The following is a 20,951-nucleotide window of genomic DNA, read 5'->3' as shown; positions in this document are numbered from 1 at the left end:
TTTGCAACATGACAATGGTGTCAACCTTTTAATCCAAGAGTCACTCAAAAATGAGCTGATTGTCAAGGGATTCTATGGACCTTCTACACTTCCTACCATCCACAGGCATCTGGTATTATTGATCACTGGAATAGCCTTTCAAAAACTGACTCAGAAAGATTTCTGACTCTATCTCCCTTACCTTCTTTTTGTCCAAACACTTTACCAAGAAAATTTGATCATTGAATGTGAGTTTCCCCAGAAAGGAATTATTTCTTTTCATTTGCTTCCTGAGTAATTATCAGCATGAAACAGATAAGGGATTATATAGAGCTATTTTATAAATTTGGAATTCAGTCCTGAAGACCATTCCTATACTTCTTATGTAGAAGCCAACCATTAACTTGCCTCCCTCCCTAAACCAGTGCAAACTGCACCTCAGAGAAGATTATATGGCCTCTGAGTGTCAATTTTTCACAAATTTACATTTCTTAGCCTAAAAGGTAAAAGAGCATCCTGTTTTGATCATTTTTTGAGGTCTTTTTTGAAGACACTGTGTGCATATAAAAATTCAATACAATGTGTATGTTCTCCTGTTTATCTGTTTTTGTCAGTTTAATTTTCAGGCCGGGTCGGCAACTCTAAGTGGTGCCAACAGATATAAAGACTTGTTATAAAACTATGATAATTAAGACTGTGCAGTGTTGTCACAAAGATAGAAATACAGGACAAATAATAAAGTATAGAAGAAATCTATCCTTTTATATATGAAAACTTACTATATGACAGAAATCACATATCAGTAAAGAAGTCTTAGGAACAGTGGTTATCCATTCAGGGAAAGGGCTTCCTGGTGGCTCAGATGGTAAAAAATCTGCCTGTAATGCAGGAGACCCAGGTTCAATCCCTGGGTCGGGTTTGATTCCTAGCTTGGGAAGATCCCCTGGAGAAGAGAATGGCAGTCCACTCCAGTATTCTTGCCTGGAGAATCCCATGGACAGAGGAGCCTGGCAGGCTACAGTCCATGGGGTCACAAAGAGTCAGAATGAAACTTTCTCTTTTCACTCTCTTATAGGGAAAACTAAATTCTTACTTGACATTTTAATGAAAAATAAACCACAGACAACTTAAAAGTGAGAAATGCAAGTATCTAAAAATTTCAGAAAAATTACTGACAAAACCTTGATGAGACAGTATAGAAAAGATTTCTAAAAATAGGACACAAAAACACAAGCCATAAAAAAAGATCAATAGAGATTACTGCATTAACAAAGTCTCCTGTACAACTGTACACCATGAATATTTCTAAATAGTGTGAAATGAAAATACCCGCTGCCATATCAACAAGCAAGAAATGTCATAGCCATCAGTGATTTCTGGCCTTCAAATGTGAATGATGGCTCCCCAAACTGTGATCCAGTGGATGCTGCGACCCCGCCCCTGCCCCACCCCCCATGGTGGCTGCTGAGGAGCTGGGAAATGCAAGAAGCGGCCAGTGGCCACGTTTAAGGTGAAAGAGGAACTAGGATTGGCCCCAGATAGCTGAGGCTCACGTGGAATGAGTGAGCTCAGGGGTCCCAGAGGCCTGCATCTTCCCATACACAGAACGCTAAGTCCCTTAACTTGATAGCTGATCTTTCATGTTCCCACACTGCCTGCTCCCTTTGTTGCAAACTTGTATATAGCCTGACATCCCCTCCTGCCTCCTTGGACAGAAACAGTATGGACCTAACAGAAGCAGGAAATATTAAGAAGAGATGGCAAGAATACACAGAAGAACTGTACAAAAAAGGTCTTAATGACCCAGATAACCATGATGGTGTTATCATTCACCTAGCCAGACATAATGGAGTCTGAAGTCAAGTGGGCCTTAGGAAGCATCACTATAAACAAAGCTAGTGGAGGTGATGGAATTCCAGCTGAGCTATTTCAAATCCTAAAATATAACGCTGTCAGTGCTGCACCTGCCAGCAAATTTGGAAAACTCAGCAGTAGCCACAGGACTGGAAAAGGTCAGTTTTCATTCCAATCCCAAAGAAAGGCAATGCCAAAGAATGCTCAAACTAACACACAATTGCACTCATCTCACACATTAGCAAAGTAATGCTCAGAGTTCTTCAAGGTAGGCTTCAACAGTATGTGAACCGAGAACTTCCAGATGTTCAAGCTGGATTTAGAAAAAGCAGAGGAACGAGAGATCAAATTGCCAAAATCCATTGGTTCATTGAAAAGGCAAAGGAGTTTCAGAAAGCCATCTACTTCTGCTTCATTGACTACACCAAAGCCTTTGACTGTGTAGATCACAAGAAACTATAGAAAATTCTTCAAGAGATGGGAATACCAGACCACCTTACTTGCCTCCTGAGAAACCTGTATGCAGGTCAAGAAGCAACAGTTAGAACCAGACATGGAACAACAGATTGGTTCCAAATTGGAAAAGGAGTACATCAAGGCTATATATTGTCACTGTTTATTTAATTTATATGCAGAGTACATCATGCCAAATGTCCAGCTGGATGAAGCACAAGCTGGAATCAAGACTGACAGGAGAAATATCAATAACCTCAGATATGCAGATGACATCACCTTTATGACAGAAAGCAAAGAGGAACTAAAGAGCCTCTTGATAGAACTGAAAGAGGAGAGTGAAAAAGCTGGCTTAAAACTCAACATTGAAGAAACTAAGAGCATAACATCCTATTCTATCACTTCATGGCAAATGATGGGGAAACAATGGAAACAATGATAGACTTTATTTTTCTGGGCTCCAAAATCACTGCAGATGGTGACTGCAGCCATGAAATTAAAGGACGCTTACTCCTTGGAAGGAAAGTTTTGACCAACCTAGACAACATATTACAGAGCAGAGACATTACTTTGTCAACAAAGGTCCGTCTAGTCAAGGCTATGGTTTTTCTAGTAGTCATGTATGGCTCTGAGAGTTGGACTGTAAAGAAAGCTGAGTGCAGAAGAATTGATGCTTTTGAACTGTGGTGTTGGAGAAGACTCTTGAGAGTCCCTTGGACTGTAAGGAGATCCAACCAGTCCATCCTAAAGGAAATCAGTCCTTTGGAAGGACTGATGTTGAAGCTGAAACTCCAATATTATGGCCACCTGATGCGAAGAGCTGACTCATTTGAAAAGACCCTGATGTTGGAAAAGACTGAAGGCAGGAGGAGAAGGGGATGACAGAGGATGAGATGGTTAGATGGCATCACTGACTCAATGGACATGAGTTTTGGTAAACTCCGGGAGTTGGCGATTGACATGGAGGCCTGGCGTGCTGTGGTTCATGGGGTTGCAAAGAGTCAGACATGACTGAGCGACTGAACTGAACTGAAAGTGAGGGATCAAATAACAAAGTCTAGATAGTTAATTAACAAACCACTTTACTTTGAAGAACATTACAGTAGATATCTTTCATCATGATTTTCTTTTCTCCTTGATCACACCTATTTAAACACAGGAGCAAATTGGTAACATGACATTCTACACTTACCTGAAGTTGATTATAAAACTGTATGACTCTCTCTTTTTGAGCTGGCCACTGTTGTAAGCCCAATTGTTGTGTTGCAATCTCTATTAGTTTCTTAAAGAAAAAAATACATTAATTTAAATTTCATTGCAAATTAAACTCTTAATATGTAATCCTACAAAATCTCTCTTAACTAGGTAGCAAATACAGCGCTTTAAGATAGTATTTCTTAATTTTTTAGTTCACCAACTCCAAAATAATGAAAACACTACTTCCCCCACCAAAGTAAAATACACAGAAAATTTTATGATCACAGACCCCCAGGTAGCAAATTCATAGATCCTCTCCCAGTTTAAGTCATGCTTTATGATGCATTTAAGAACTAGCTTTTACCACAGTATAACTGTCTAATTATCCTACAGTGAAGAAACGGTAAAAGATTCTATATCTTTGTGGAATTTTTTGAAAGGAAAACAATGATAAGTATTTTTATTTTTGCTTATTTGTTAATCTGTGTTTAATTCTAATCGCCATTAAAGTTGATTTTCAATTTTGTAATGACTGTTTTACTGTTTCAATGTTAAGAATATTCTAAGATAGCAAAATTTACAAGATGAAAAATAGCAAAATTTACAAGATGAACAACTTGATGCAGTTATACATTAGATCATCCCAGGAAGTGGCTGCACCTTTGAAAGATATTTAATATTTCAACACAGGAATTATAAGGGAAGCATGATTCCTCCTAAAGTGGGGTTTATTTCAATGTTGATATAATTGGTAACTATGTCTACAGAAAAGGCATGATTTATCCTTTTTCTCACTAGCCTCTCCTACACCATTTCTCATTCCTTGCATTCCTACAACAGGAAACAGTCAAAGAAAACACAGACACTCAGCAAGACTGACTCTATGGAAGGCTAACTGAAGGTAGGAAATTATTTTTGGAAAGCAACCTCTTCCAAAGTTGATGAGGCTGCCCACTTACGGCCTGCACTGCTTGCAGTTTCAGATGTGGAAACTAGGAATCTCTGCAGTTACTAATACAAACCTAGATACTGCCTGGATACAAGTGAAAAGTCACCCAAGTGTGGAAAAAAGACAGCATGGGATGCACAGAAGATCAGAAGAACTGGGATATTAAAAGAAGACATATTCAGATACACTCGGGTCATCCCACCTGGTGAAGGTTTTGAAATAAAATCATAATCCTGACCTAAAATATTTATGGCTGTATAAGATGTTCATTGGAGTTAATTGGATGACAAAATATATGTAGTTCTTATAGCATGATATGGTTTTAGTAATTCTCAGGTTATCCTTTGGTTGCTCTGAGATAATGAGCCTTGATGCTAAAGCTGAAACTCCAGTACTTTGGGCACCTCATGCGAAGAGTTGACTCATTGGAAAAGACTCTGATGCCAGCTGGGGGCAGGAGGAAAAGGGGACGACAGAGGATGAGATGGCTGGATGGCATTACCAACTCGATGGACGTGAGTGAGTGAACTCCGGGAGATGGTGATGGACTGGGAGGCCTGGCGTGCTGCGATTCATGGGGTTACAAAGAGTCGGACATGACTGAGTGACTGAACTGAACTGAACACACGTTGAATACTGCTAAAGACAGTAATGTGAATAAGTTGAATAGATTCCAACTTATTCCACATGCAATTCAGATTCTTGTATTACAAATGAACAAGAAGTATAAACAGCACACCTACAGGTTATTTTTTTAATAACGTGTCTTCATATGTGGGTGTGTCATATATGATTGATTGGTCATTGTGTAAGCCATCAAAAATACACCATTAAATAAGAGACTGAATTATCCTACACTTAATAATAAAATCATAACTTTAAATTATCTTTGTGCCATTTCCATGAGCCATATACTACAATTTGGTAACATTTTATTAAACAGTTGAGAGCTTGCATATTTATCAATGTAAAAATTATACAAAGGAGGAAGTAGCTGAATAAATTAATATTCTCATATATAAAACTTTTCCATAAGCTATATATTAACTTGTAAAACTGATGAAAAGGTGAATAAATAATGAGGTTCACAAGTAAAATCATTAATCTACATGTAGAAATGTTATTACAATGCTAATGTTATTTGTTTTAGCTGTGTCTTGAAAAATGTTAAAGGTAACACTGGAAGGACTTAAAACTTGTAACTGTAGGAAGGAGAGTAGGGAATTTACACACTCTCTCTGAGAAGAATAGAAAGATGTTTACATAAGACAGAGAAGGAACACTTGTCAACTGATATTTTTCTTTTTTATAGCAAAATGAAAATCTTTAAAATGCAAATGAAATCTTCAAAATGCAGGCAAAACTTAGATGCAAATATCCACTGTCTTTCTCCTAGAAACCACACAGCAAAAAGAAAAAAATCAAATTGCATTTTCATTAAAATAATGAAACAAAGAAAATCTAAAAAATGTAAAACAAAGATAAGTGCTATGAAAAAAACTAAGCATGGTTTAGAGTCTGGACCTGCGACTTGTTGGTCTGGAAAAGTCTAACTCATTTAATCATGTGGAACAAAGAATGTTACACTATATGTCTCCTTCAAAATTACATATTAAAAGGGCTTATAGAATACCAAAATTCATAACAAGAGAATTTATACTGAAATTAAGAATACAAAGGCAAATGAAAATTTTAAAGCTTCTGGAGAGAAGGAACAGATACACTACAAAGGAACACATACTAAGGTGACACCATTTCAAGAGCGGAGCAAGAGAAAATGCAACAATATTTTAAAGATATTAAATATTTTAATGCATTAAATGAAAAGAACCTTAAACTTAGAATTTTATAACCAGCCAAACTGTAATCTAAATATAAAGGCATATGAGAAATAGTTGCCAAAGGTTTGTCACACAAAGCCTACTTGAAAAACACTGTTGGAAGAAGTACTGAAAAAAAGGAACACATTGAAGTCTAGAAGAGATATGAAGTTTTATAAAATGCCTTGTTAGTTTACAGTATTCTAAACACATGCACATGCCTGTGTGGGCAAACATATGTGTTTACAAAAACTAGGCCCAAGGAAAAGGAAAAAAATTCCCATAACAAACATTTATGATATGACGTACATAAGATTGAGAGTATGGGGAAGACCAAAGAGTAAGCTACAGTACTTGTTTTGAAAGGGAATATATATAGATATTGAAAAAATGAATAAATAGGAACAAATAATGCTGGATGTCAGTTTTCAGTTAAGAGAGGCACCATAGAGAATAAACACAAAATAAACACAGAAGAAAATTCAATCTGTCCCACAGAGAGCAGGGCAAGAGAGAAAACAATAAAGAAAAAAATTAAATAAATATTATACCAGTAATGAATTTTAAGATAACAGAATCTATAATGAATATAAAAAGTTAAAATCAACACAGGACAGATAATCACAGACTGAATTACAAGAAAACAAAGTCCACTGATACATCTCCCATAAGACTTATAGTTCAAACAGAGAAACATAGAAAGTTTGAGAAATACAAGAATGGAAAAAGAGATTCTAAAAATATGAATCCACGTAAAAAAGTTGGACAGACATCTTAATATCTGACTAAATAGGTCTTACGGCAAGACATAGCATACGGTCCAGAGAAAGACATAGTGGCTGAAGAATAAACAAACATATACGCAACTTATAACGTCAAATTATATAAAGTAACAAGTAACAGATATGCAAGACACATAGATAAATCAATAATTTCAGTTAAGATTTTGATATACCCCTTTCAGAAACTGATAAATCAGTAAAAATAGATATCAAGCTCTGAAAAATACAATTAATAGGCTATGTATATAACTTTATATCCAATAAGCACAAAATACATATATGAAACCCTTACCAAAAAAAGGCCATTTATTAGGTGATATGGGCAATCTGAAAAAAGGTTATCTCAAAAGGATACATACATGAATTATAGCATATAATCTCCAATTAAAACTATAAAACCATTTGGGTCTGAATTTTGGGGAGGAGGGATGGGAAGAAGTTGCTTTGAGTATCTTTAAAAATTGTTTTTACTCAGTGATCACTTCCCATTCCCTGTTGCTTAATGCAACATGTCTATAGCTTTATATTTATTAACTTAGGTTGTTCATAATGTTCTCATCACTTTTAAATCTTAATATCATTGTTTCTTTTTCAATTATTAATCATTCTTGCTTGAGGTCTGTATATAATCAAACTGATAACCTTGGTTTTGTTGTTTTTCCTATAGTTTTTATTCTTTATTTGGTTGATTTCTGCCCTTTCCTTCATTATTTTCATTGGTTTCATTTCAGAGAATTTGTTTTATTGCTCTTTTCCCTAGTTTCTTACTTTAATGCTCAGTATGAGAAAGAAAATCTGGTCTGACCAAATTGTGAAAGGCATTATGGCCAAGATAGTTAATTTGACTGTTGTACTAGAGGCAACATTGCTTCAACAGCTGCTTTGGTGATGTGATCAAACATATGTTTTAGGAAAGCAACTCTGGCGGCCATATGACAACATATTAGAATGGAGGGAGTAGCAGGAGGTTGTATCATAGTAACAGAAAACACTGAGCGCCTACCTACAGTAAGGCAATGACTGTATGGTTTTATACATATAAGAGAAAGTATAAAGGGCTCTGTTTCTTTACCGTCTAAACCACCATGGAAGCCCCATAAATGACTGAAATTGTGTCATTTTAATGATCACAAAGTATTTACACATTAAAGTCTTTATTCATAATTCTAATATAATTTGATTCTCTAAGCACCTTTTGAAAGTAGGAAGAGCAGACAGTATCATTCTCACTTGAAAGATGAGAAAATTGAGGAGCAAAATATGTGTTAACAGCCTTCCTTCCTTAAAGGTACACAATTTGTTCTTGTTTCCATTATGCCAAGGTGTACTGAAAATTCTTCATTCATGGGAAATATATATCTCCAAGTATTTTTATGTCCCAAGTTATAACATGAATAGAGAATTTCAGGAATAACTAACATTTTAAATTCACATCTATTATAGTTTCTTAACTGATATTCTACATATAAATGATTTGTAATGATTTTCAAAGGTCTTATTACCTCCAAGACAATCTGATTTACTTTTGAAACTGTTGCTCCACAAAAAATATCTCTCATAATCTTTTCAAAAAGTAGGACATCTTTAGGAAGAAACTTTGGTAAGCTAGCTTCTCTCATAGCTTCAATAATTATCAGAGTTTCCTCTGTTTCAGAAATGTCACTGATGTTACTTTAATGGTAGAAGAAAGCAAAGAACAAGTTAGCAAGTTTGTTTTGTTGATGTTAAAGACCATGAATATTCTTTTTTAGTGGCGGCTATCCCAATACCTTTTCCTCCTCTCCCCACTGCAAAGCAGCTATGTGGTTTGGGTGAGGTTAATCTGGTTCCTAGCTCCAGGGATGGGCCCTGACTGACTTAGAACTCAGGGTAATGCTGTTTCCCAGCCAAAATAGAAATGTATTCAGGTTAACATCAAATGATAAATAAAACGATTTATTAAAAATCCCTAGGATGACTAGAGAACTAGTCTTGCAGGCTATGTAGTTGGGAACAAAGCTGAGCTATAGAACTGGTTCTGTGAAGACATGGCTGCCACCAGAGAGCAGTGCCTGGTGCATCTAGAGCCTGATGCTTGCACTAGCGCGGCTTGCTGTCTCTGCTAATTTTTGCTAAATGTCTGCAGCTATTGCCACTGCCGTCACCCTTGCCAGAGTGGACTCTGTGTATATCCTATTTCTTTTTCCTCTAGTTTCAGGTTCAGAGTCTAGGGTAACTATCTCTGATTTGCCAAGGTAGTATGTCTGAGAGAGTTTCAGAAAGCAAGCATATGACATAACAAATATTCAAGAAGTGAATATAACCCCAGCTCTAATCAATCAATGCATAGCAGTCACTTGGACACAGCGATTCAGGGGTAGACAAATGAATTGTTCTCTCAGAGTGGTTTGGGACTTCAGTTCAATGGTGTAGTTAGCTCCATTTATTATTAGAAGCCATCCTGCTACCAAAAAGGAAGCCAGTCTAAAAATAACCCAGAACCAGAAAACTGCAGTGCTTAGAATATTTCAGAGAAATAAAAGGGAAACTCAAATCAAAGTGATTATATCCTGCCCCACCTCTGGATTTTCTGATTGGGTGAAATATTAAATTCCTTCTACTGTTTAAGCCAACTTAATATTTTTGTTAATTGTAACAAAATTTTTGATATATTGTTATCACACAGTTTATTGCCACATATAATATTTTGTATACTAAACACTCTAGTACACATTTTTATACATTAAACATGCAGTCAAAAGGGGAAAAAGTAACTACATGTGGTATAGTATGACTTTGGAGATAGAAAGGAAAAAAAGTTTTCCCTGCCCTAGCATCCCTCTCATACTCTTGTCTACTGATGTCTGAAATTCTTCATTTTGGTGATAACTTTTAAGCCTTTTGCCCCATAATAAAAAGAGCTAATAGATAACATTTATTGAGTATTTTTTTTTACTAGGTCTTTTGCTTAATTGTTTAAGAAATTTCATTAATCTTTTCAAAAGCTAAGAAGAAAAGTGATACTCAGAAAAATGAAATAACACACTCAGTGTCATATAGCTGGTAAATGTCTGAACTGGCATTTAGTCAGGTCTCTCTGACTTCAAAGTCCATTTCTATAAGCACTCTATCTTTACGATGGAAGACTCACTGAGTTGGCATCAGCTGTTAACACATTCCTCTGTAAATACATCAGGAAGTCTTTTTTCTGAAGGTGTTTTGGTAGAGAGGGCGAGTCGACCAGAAGTCAAAGTGAGGGGCCACACCAGGGACAGAAACGGTCCCACACTTCCCTGCTGGGGATCTAGTAAGTAACCTTGACCTTTCCCACTTTTTTCTCAAGACAGACTTTGCTTTACATGAAAAGAAATTCCAAAAATAGGGATAACAGTATGTCTGGCTGGGGAGTAACTATTAGATATAGATAAGGAGAGATAATAGCTTATATAAAATATGGTAAAATTGTTACAATACCATGTTTTTCACTAAAATTATACAAAAGAATAACTTAGGGGATGGCATCTGAGATTACTGTGGGGACTGTCTTGAAATTTAAGAATAAAAAAGAAAACTTCTAGACTAAGGTCAACTAAAGTTGAAGACAGATGAAACAGATGGGGATACCAGACCACTTGATCTGCCTCTTGAGAAACCTATATGCAGGTCAGGAAGCAACAGTTAGAACTGGACATGGAACAACAGATTGGTTCCAAATAGGAAAAGGAGTACATCAAGGCTGTATATTGTCACCCTGCTAATTTAACTTCTATGCAGAGTACATCATGAGAAACACTGGGCTGGAAGAAGCACAAGCTGGAATCAAGATTGCCAGGAGAAATATCAATAACCTCAGATATGCAGATGACACCACCCTTATGGCAGAAAGTGAAGAGGAACTAAAAAGCCTCTTGATGAAAGTGAAAGAGGAGAGTGAAAAAGTTGGCCTAAAGCTCAACATTCAGAAAACGAAGATCATGGCATCTGGTCCCATCACTTCATGGCAAATAGATGGGGAAACAGTAGAAACAGTGTCAGACTTTATTTTTTTGGGCTCCAAAATCACTGCAGATGGTGATTGCAGTCATGAAATTAAAAGATGCTTACTCCTTGGAAGGAAAGTTATGACCAACCTAGATAGCATATTCAAAAACAGAGATATTACTTTGCCAACAAAGGTCCGTCTAGTCAAGGCTATGGTTTTTCCAGTGGTCACGTATGGATGTGAGAATTGTACTGTGAAGAAAGCTGAGCACCGAAGAATTGATGCTGTTTTTTTTTTTCTTTTTAGAATTGATGCTTTTGAACTGTGATGTTGGAGAAGACTCTTGAGAGTCCCTTGGACTGCAAGGAGATCCAACCAGTCCATCCTAAAGGAGACCAGTCCTGGGTGTTCATTGGAAGGACTGATGCTGAAGCTGAAACTCCAATACTTTGGCCACCTCATGCGAAGAGTTGACTCATTGGAAAAGACCCTGATGCTGGGAGGGATTGGGGGCAGGAGGAGAAGGGGATGACAGAAGATGAGATGGCTGCACATGAGTTTGGATGAATTCTTGGAGTTGGTGATGGACAGGGAGGCCTGGCGTGCTGTGACTCATGGTGTCGCAAAGAGTCGGACATGACTGAGCGACTGAACTGAACTGAACTGAAAGTTGAAGAAAAGCATAGTTAAATGTAACTTTTAAAACCTGTTTGATTGTTTTCATGATACCAGTTGTTTGGAATTAGTTAAGACATTTTGCAGCCCAGTACTGTGGTCAGTTTTACAGCTTATTTTCTAAACAAAAGGGGAGATTTAGAGAAAAACAGATAAGGCTGACTGTGGTAGGCAGAAAAATTCCCCCCTCTTTCCTACTCCCCCAACCCCGCCAATATATTAACTTCCTAATCCCTGGAACTCTGTGAATATTATCTGATAGGGCAGAAGATCTAATTGAGTTAAGAATCTTGAAAGACATTTACCCTGAATCATTCAGGTCTAAGTGCAGCCACATGTTCCTAATACCAGAGCAGACAGAGACATACAGTCGAGAAGCTGACGTGAAGATGAAGGCAGAGGTTGGGGTGATGTGACCTTCCACCAAGGAATGCTGGCAACCACCAGAAGCTAAAAGAGGAAAGGAACAGAATCTCCCAAGAGACTCTAGAAGGAGAGCAGGTCTGTCCACAGCCTTGGTCTCAGACCTCTGACCTCAGGTGCTACGAAAAGATTCATTTCCATTGTTTTTGGACATCTTGCTTTTATAGCAGTTTGTTATGGCAAACATACAAAACTAACACATCTTTATGTAAACACCTTTAAACTCTATTTGGGGGTTAGAGTTAGGCTGCATCAACACAATCTAGAAAGAGAAGAGAAGGCAGAAAGAAGGGAGGGTTGAATCACCATGCATAAAGAAATGAGAGAAATCTGTTGTATTCTCAATCCTAAGAGACAAAATTAGAAACCTTACAAAGCGCTGGGTGGAGTCAAGGGAGAGGAAGGGACAGAGAAGGGAAGAGGAGAGAGGCAAGAAGAACAATTAAAATTTTAGGTATTAGGAAGGGTCAAGGGACTTTTAAAAAGCAAATTGTCTAATATTCATTTTAAAATTGTTCACTGTGCTTTCCTCTGACAAAAAAATAAATTCCCCAGTCCTTTTCATAACACAGTCAGCTTCACTTAATCACATCATGTGTGTGAAGGTTTGGGAGAGTCAAAGAAGGGTGGCTTTTACCCTTGGAATAGAGAAAAGAGAGCTACTTTCAGTGGCAGGAGACAGACAGAGAGTACCCTGGAAATGGGATCTCCAACAGCAGGCAGCTGTGAGAACTTTGAGTTTTTTGTGATTTGCAGAGAACAATGAAGGACTTTGAAATGAGAGGAGTACCAGTATCCTTGGAATATTTATTCACACACAGAATTAAGTGAACATAAGAAAGTCTGAGGACTTGAAAGTTCCCTGTCCTAGTGTTTAGGATTCTGGGCTTTTACTGGTGTGGCCTGGGTTCAATTCCTGGTCAGGGAACTGAGATTCCACAGCTGCATGGTATGGCCAAAAAAAAAAAAAAAAAAAAAAGGACTAAGGACGTGAGGACATTATGGAGCTGATTACTTGGTACTATTTATCTTTAATTTTATAAAATTATAAGATATTTCATAATAGACACCTATTTACATTCCATCTATATTATACAGGCCATTTTGCAAGATATGCTACAGTTCTTTTATTTAAGAAATAAAATATTACAGTGGAGCTATAGCCTATTCTTATTGTTTTCTCCTCCCATGAAACATTTTGTACTTTTTTACTGTACTTATAAATAATCTATAACATTTATCGTTTAAACATTTCATGTAAATAGTATATTGATATGTCTTTTTGTAACATATTAAAAAAAATTTTTTTAATAGGTGATACATGAATACAGCCCCAAATGAAGACAGTACAAAAAGTACACATCTTGCCAATAATGAAAAGGAATGCCTGCTTCTGTTTGGTCTCACCAGTACAAAGTTCTGAAAACTTAAAAACTTTTGCCCATCTGATAAGTGAGAAACAATTTTCAGAGTAACTGTAATGTACATTTCTCTCATTATGGGTGGGGTTGAGTGTATTTTCATATACTTAAAGGACTTTTATGTCTCTTTTTTTCTGAGAACTGTCTGTTGAGTTCCTTTGTCCATTTTTCTATAGGACTGTTTTTTCCCCAGTTTTCTAGATATCTTTATGTACTAAGAGGATGAGTTATTTAACTGCAACGGGAGCTGCTTATATCTTTACTCGTTTTTCATTTGTTTTTTGACTTCACAAAAAGTAATTTTTGACTATTATAAATTATTTCTTTTATGGCTTCTGGATTTCGAGTCTGGGAGCTCAGAATTATTTTATTTTATCTTGTTGTCATTACTTAAAATTTCACACAGTATTTTCTCAGTATTGTGTAACTCCCTTTTGATCTACACTCAATTCAAAATTCAACTGACCATTTAAGCTCCCGTTTCTTCTTCCCAGCCATCACTAAAACCGTCTTCAGAGACCTCAGGCCAAAATCATAATGATCCTATCAAATATTAAAATATTTGAGTTATTAAGTTTCTGGAGAAAAATGAACAACTTGGAAATAAATGCATATAGTATACTGTTAAATCACTGATCATCTATGCTGTGAAGAGAAACAGTGTTATGAATTCAAGAAACCCTCAGTTTTGGTTCTAATGTTCTCACTTCTTTCCCAAACTTGTCCTTCTATAAGTCTCCTTCTCAAAAAAAAAAAAAAACGATTAACAAGTTTCAAAGAAGTTAAAAAATCATTATCTGAGTTAAGTTTTCTCTAAAATGGAGAGCTGGATTTAAAGAATATATTGTAAAAATGAACGCTTCGGAGATAACCTGGTTAGCTGCCCAAACCATTCTGGGTTATAAATAAACACAAAGTTGGCATGTCCTAGAACAATATTTTTCAAAGTGGGGCATTCAGACTAGCAGCATCATGAACACTGAAAACTTGTTAGAAATGTAAACCCTCAAGTCCCACCTCGGACAACTAGAAAGTTGGTGGTAAGGTCCAGCAATTTATGTTTTAAAAAGTCCTGCAAATTATTCTGATGCACTATAAAGTTTGAAAACAACTGCTCTAGATGTAATCTTCCTTGCATGGAGAAGGTAGTCTATAATTTAAAATTAGAGCTACTTGACTGCTCTCTCCAGATCAGATCCCAGGGAAAGCTTGGAACTTGGATTTACATATTGCCTTATACACAAGTTGCATGAACTTGATATGCTGATAGGAATTTTAGTTCCAGGTCATTCTTGGACTAATACCTGAAAAGTTATTATTTAATGCTTCATGTAATCACCTTTACTTTGATAAAAAACAGTTTGTTACCTGTTGCGAGAGTTGCTTGCTAGCTAATTCGTAAATGTTAACTAGCTTTCCAGAAAGTAATTTTGCAGATTTGAAACCAATAGACAAGAGCATTACTTCAGCAATCATTTGATAATGGGGAGCCATCATTGCCACTGGGCGAAACAGAGATTTTAAGTTATCTGGGAGTTCCACTCGACCTTTGTATCTTAAGAGGATAAGAAAAACAAAGAAACAGAAAACATCATGTTTCAGTTTTTCAAATGAGAACCACATACATTTCTCCCAAATAGTAATTCTATTGCCTTTCTATGTGACCTTTATCTGAAAACAAGAAGTTTACAAGATGGTTTCTATTGTGCTTTTAACTCACAGAGCTTCCCAGTTTATGTGCTTTCCTTCCTGTGCCTCCTCCCACGGTTTACCTCACATCAGTTCCCTGATTCCATCAACATTCCATCAACACATACTTATTGAGTCTGCCCAGTCTCCACTCCCTGTAAACTACCATACTGTTCCTCCTGCTACTTTCATTAGCTTTTCTGTCTGTGTCCTCTTTGTGACAGACTACCAACCTTTTCATTTCTCTCTGGCTATTCATAAAGTGGAAATTTCTCTTGGTCAGAAGCTTAATGTGATATCATCCATATGGACAAACACAGAGCTGTAGCTGCTTATAAATGGTGTGGGCAGTGGAGGGGTTCAGAGGCATGGTGGAGGGTGCGTGATGAATATACAACGTCAGCCAACTCTGTCTATGGATAAGATTTAAAAAAGGGATTTTTGCTTGTGTCCGTTCCTACCACTTTGGGCACCTGATGCGAAGAACTGACTCATTAGAAGAGACCCTGATGCTGAGAAAGATTGAAGGCAGGAGGAGAAGGGGACGACAGAGGATGAGATGGTTAGATGGCATCACTGACTCAATGGACGTAAGTTTGAGTAAGCTCCGGGAGTTGGTGATGGACAGGGAAGCCTGACATGCTGTATGTAGTCCATGGGGTCATGAAGAATTGGACACGATTGAGCGACTGCACTGAACTGAACTCCTACCACAGATGCAACTGATACTTACCCAGGATTTAGGGTGACAAATACTGCACAAGACATATTTATACGAATTTCTTTTCCTTCCAGTATAAACCTACAAGACATTACAGTATTCATCATTAAGACAACTGCTTTCTGTAAGCCAAAGTATCTTAAAACTACAAAGGAGTTTGCAAAACTCCCTGAGACTGTGCTACAATTAAATCTAAACAGAACATGCTGGGAAAAGAAAAAAAAAAAACAGTAGGCAGAGAAAGAAGAGGTGTTTTATGCCAAATCATGAGCTCTGCTGGGATTCAGATTTATTTGATTATGTCTGATGATGTCTGGAGAGTTTTGTGAGGCTCAAGGTAAGAGGGTACCCATCTGAATGAACTGACTTACACAGAGAAGAGAATCTGAGGAGACATAAAGCTCCGCCTGGATGACACAGTGGAACACAGACTGGCCCTCAGTAGAGTTCTTGCTTTAAAATGAAACACAGCCCACTTCCCAACACTCAAGTGAATAATTCTGGGAACACCGTGAAGTAGAACCTTGCATGGATAGTGTCATGCTGCTAGCACCAGAGGAAGAGACAATGGAGAGAAATCCCCTAGTGATTTTATGGACCGCTGAACCGACAAAGGTGGTCAAACAGGAACGGAAGAACAACTGGGACGAAACCTAGGGACCGTCTAGACACAGATGAGGAAAACTTTGCAGAAGCTAAGATGTGCTGAAGAACTGGTGAGGTGTAAATTACTGTAATCCTAGTCATATCCACAGACTTGTGAAGCCTCATAACATTGAGAGTAAAGCAAGAAGTGAGTGCCCATTAGCTTGAGTTAGAATTATTAGCTTGCAATTGACATTTTAAACCCACAAATCCAAGTATGCTCAAAAAGGTAAATCATGTAAATTCCTAAATTTATCTGAAAAGAAAAAAAATTTTGCTTGGATTAGTATACATTAGTAATCCTAACATATAAATATTGTTATTAAAGGATTTTTAAAATAAAAGTATATTAATCCAGAGTAATGGAACAACAGAAGGGTTCCTGTGTGTGGTTAGTATAACTTTGTTTTTTTTTTAATATGTAGAATTAAAGAAAAAAAACCCCTTTGATTTCTTCAAATGAAATATCATCAAATGAATAGCTACTAAGAGAATTTAAACTAAAAAAGAAAAGTAATTAGAACATATTTGCCTCCTTTTCCTGGTAGCCAAGAATGCTGTTTCAAGCTTGGGAAAGAGTCTGCAAGCTAACTACTCATATTTTCATATTATTTGCAAACAAAGGAAAAATTCAAGTTAAGTGCCATTCCTTTTGGTGTGTGCTTAGGAAAACAAAAGAAACAAACCCAAACACTTACGGTAGAAAAAATATTAAATAATAATTAAGCAGTACGTGTACATCAAATTTCCATTCCCAAAGTATAAACACATTTAGCAAATACCTGACAGAATAGCTGTCTTTTGCTGCCTTAATTGTTAGCATCTGTGAGGCAATCACAGAGAGAACTTCCACGTCAATTCTATTGAATTCATCGAAACAACACCAAGCTCCTGACTCAACCAGTCCAAAGAAGAATTTCCCCATTATCTTAAAAAAATGATTAATGAAATTGTTATTTAGGTGAGCATTTTTACTGGGACATTAATTTCTGCAAGTTCTTCCCATTTTACCCAAACCAAGCAAACACTGTTTGTCTGTCTCCCTCTCAAGCATTTGTGTAGGGCTGAAAGCAGCAGTATTTAGACTCTAAGACCACTCAACTACTCTGCCTGTCTCCGGTAAAAGTCTAAATGTGTGTGCGTGCTAACTCGCTTCAGTCTTGTCTGACTCTGTGACCCTATGGGCTGTACCCAGCTAGGCAAGAATACTGGAGTGGGTTGCCATTTCCTCCTCCAGGGGACTTTCCCAACCAGGGATCGAACCCTAGTCTCCTGCATTGCAGGCAGATTCTTTATTGTTGAGCCACTGGGAAAGCCCTAAAAGTTTAAACACAACAGCAGCAAACTGATGCTCACAAGAGTGAGAAAGTAGAAGCACAATTCACATTTGCATAAGTGAGCAATCGCCTGGGTGCCATGTTCTCAGAACCACGCACTGGCAGTAGAAGTCTTCAGTACAGCTTTCCGCAGATGGTTGGAAGAGTTCTCCTTTCTAGGTCCGGCCAAGACTCAAGGCTTAGTGGTCAATGCCTGGTAGTAATGCAGACGGTTGATCTTTAGTCATTAAGTCGTGTCCGACTCTTTTGCGACTCCCTGGTCTGTAGCTTGCCAGGCTCCTCTGTCTGGGATTTTTTTCCTTCTTCAGGGGATCTTCCCGACCAAAGGATGGATCCTTTACCGCTGAGCCACCAGGGAAGCTCAGTAACGCAGATTTCTGAACTAATAATTTAAGAGGAGTGGAAGATTGGGGCCAGGCTGGAGTAGGGGCAGCAATTGCAAGCAGCTCTTACTCTGCTTCTGCCATTTACAATGGGCAGGTGGCTCAATCCTCCAGTGTCCTTGTGAGAGACTGAAAGTCAGTGTTGAAATCTGTTGATCTGTAAATGTTATAAACTGAAATAAACAAGCCAGATAAAGTGTCTGTGGACTGAATACCTGTAGAGGAATGCTTGAACTCTAAGAGGAGCTTTTGTTAGGTGCTGCAGAGGGGCAAGATGTGAGAATCGGAGAGAGCCCCTCTGGCTCAGAGCCTGAAAAAGTCGGTTCCTCCCACTGACTGCAGCAATCAGATCCTGTCTTTATCTAAAATTTTGATATTTTGTTTATCACCTTTTTTGGGGGGCATTTACTTTGATTCTTTAAAAAATACATTGCACTAAAATACTATTTATTTTGATGACTAAGTTTTTTGGCTCCTCATTGAACTTTGCTTAGCAGGTAAGAGTGTCACTCACCTTACCCTAGTCCCACTCCTGCAGAGCCCCAGTAAACGTAGTTTCCAGGGAGGACAGTGAGGCTATTTGGTAAGTGTTTTAAGAATAATAGTTCAATCAGCTTATTTATATTTACTGATATTTTTAATGTGCCAGGTGAATACATATTGGAAGTGTAGGATCTCAGCAAAATATAAAAGGTTTGGACTTAAGTTGCAAAATAAAATAAATTGGAGTGTTTTGAAACTAAGGGAATTTGTGATAGGCACAGAGGTATATGACATTTTAATAAATATTTAAGAATGTTATGAGATATATTTTAGATAATATGCAACCCAAACAAAATAAGGCTGACATAAACTTGTAATCATTTATATAACCTCTGACTCAAATTTTTGTGTTACTCATAATAGCTTCATTGTTCTTTATTTTCAGTAAATAAAAATATGTTAGAATATGTAAATTTATATTACTGAAGCAGTACTCTTAATTTTTTATATATTCATGTTTCATGCCAATTTTGTTTGAAAAGATTCTCCCTGTCAAAACATTGGAAACTCTCTGTCTTAAGAAGTGGTTCAGCTGAATAAAGGTAAACTGTGAAATGTTTTTAAGTTTCAATTACATTTAAAATTTCTCTTCTGTTAGTTTAAAAGAATAGCATTTATAGTTATATTAATACTTAATGTCTAAGATATTTTTCTTATTCTTTTAATCCTTAATGAATTATTTCTTTTATGTGTACAATAGTTTTTTTTTCTGAGAATATAAGAATAAGCTTTACCTTATAATCCAAATCCTCAAAACAGTTGAAGACTACACAATGTTTGCCTAAGGACTGGGAAACAAAAATATTTTAATATATTTATTGAATTATGACACAAAATACTAACTTTAAAACTTCCAGAGGAATAAAATATCTTTATTCTTGCAAGAAAATTTTTACAATATAAAGGTGTTTATACCAAATTTAGAAATCCACAAGACTCAGTATAGGATTAATGCACATACACTGTTATAGTTTAGTTGATTAGTGCATGGAGGCTTAAGGTCGTATTTTTAAACATACAAACAAATAACCAAAGAAAAAACATTTCAGCAATATCATAAACTATACCCTTTGCTTTCATCAGTTTCTTGTCTCTTTTTCTTATACACATACACACACATACACACAAACACTTCTGTTAATCACAAAGACTAGGCAAAAATCTGTGTATGGAGCTCAAAATAAATGAATCCTTCATTTACATAGATGTTAGCTCATTATTATAGCCCAAGTCAGCTATGTTGACTTACCAAGATCCTAAGTCCCAGCACACATTAAACATTCAAAATTAAATGATGATGTATGAATTAACGAATGTGTTAATGTGTTTGCTAAATATTATGAATACTTTAACAACAGGAAAGGTGTAAACTTAAGATAACTTTTAAAGTTTTTTAAAATTTTTAAAATTTTACTTTATTTTACTTTACAATACTGTGTGACTAAAAAAAAGAGAAGTTTTTATTTTAGATGTAGAAACCACTTACTTTTGCTAGATCTTTAACACTCTCGGTTTTTCCTGTACCAGCTGGACCAGCAGGGCAACCTCCTAGGTTCAAGTGTAGTGCTCCAGTGAGAGTTAGCCAGCATCTGTCTGTGAGAGGCGTAATCACCAGTCTTGGGGTACAGCCCAAGTACTCGTAGCCATAAGTAAAGCTGGCATCTCCTTGAGATACATAGCACAACTTTTGTTTCTCATTCCATTTATATTGCAAATGTCTGAAAACAACATTTTAAATGATCATATTATTTGGGCAAAATGGTTTTTAATTCTTTTTCACATGCAGAAACATAATAAGATTATGTTGATTTGAAAACATCAAAAAATCAAATGAAAAGACTGGTGGATAATTCATTAATTGCTCTATTAGACAGGAACTACTAGAACTTGAAAGACTGCAAACATGAACACTCTTCCCTGTGCGAAAAATGGCCTTGTTGAATCATGCTACTTTGGTATGATGGTCAGCATAAGTGGAAGATTTACATAACAATCATCTCTATGAAGTTTTTATGGCTTCCATAAGACGGGAGTTTCAGACATTATTCATTATAACTGCTACATTAGGGGTCCAGGACTACATTCTTGTGGAAACCACTGTGAGTTAAATTGGTGGCCC

General features: G+C 36.7%; 1 protein-coding gene across 1 annotated transcript in view; it reads right to left on the bottom strand.

Moving 5' to 3' along the window:
- Window positions 1–20,951, bottom strand: part of LOC138090212 (dynein axonemal heavy chain 14-like) — a 301,641-nt gene that overhangs the window by 188,128 nt on the left and 92,562 nt on the right. Inside the window, exons 20-27 of the mRNA XM_068985722.1 lie at window positions 20,319–20,550; window positions 19,567–19,620; window positions 17,352–17,497; window positions 15,937–16,005; window positions 14,883–15,069; window positions 13,981–14,057; window positions 8,537–8,696; window positions 3,479–3,568 (exon numbers count right to left, since the gene is read on the bottom strand). Of these exons, the coding sequence (XP_068841823.1) occupies window positions 3,479–3,568; window positions 8,537–8,696; window positions 13,981–14,057; window positions 14,883–15,069; window positions 15,937–16,005; window positions 17,352–17,497; window positions 19,567–19,620; window positions 20,319–20,550 (1,015 nt within the window). The remainder of the gene's footprint in view (window positions 1–3,478; window positions 3,569–8,536; window positions 8,697–13,980; window positions 14,058–14,882; window positions 15,070–15,936; window positions 16,006–17,351; window positions 17,498–19,566; window positions 19,621–20,318; window positions 20,551–20,951) is intronic.

Source organism: Capricornis sumatraensis, chromosome 14, assembly GCF_032405125.1.
Source record: "Capricornis sumatraensis isolate serow.1 chromosome 14, serow.2, whole genome shotgun sequence".
Lineage (NCBI taxonomy): Eukaryota > Metazoa > Chordata > Mammalia > Artiodactyla > Bovidae > Capricornis > Capricornis sumatraensis.
Note: the sequence above shows the minus strand (reverse complement) of the source record. Positions and strands in the feature narration are given on the sequence as shown.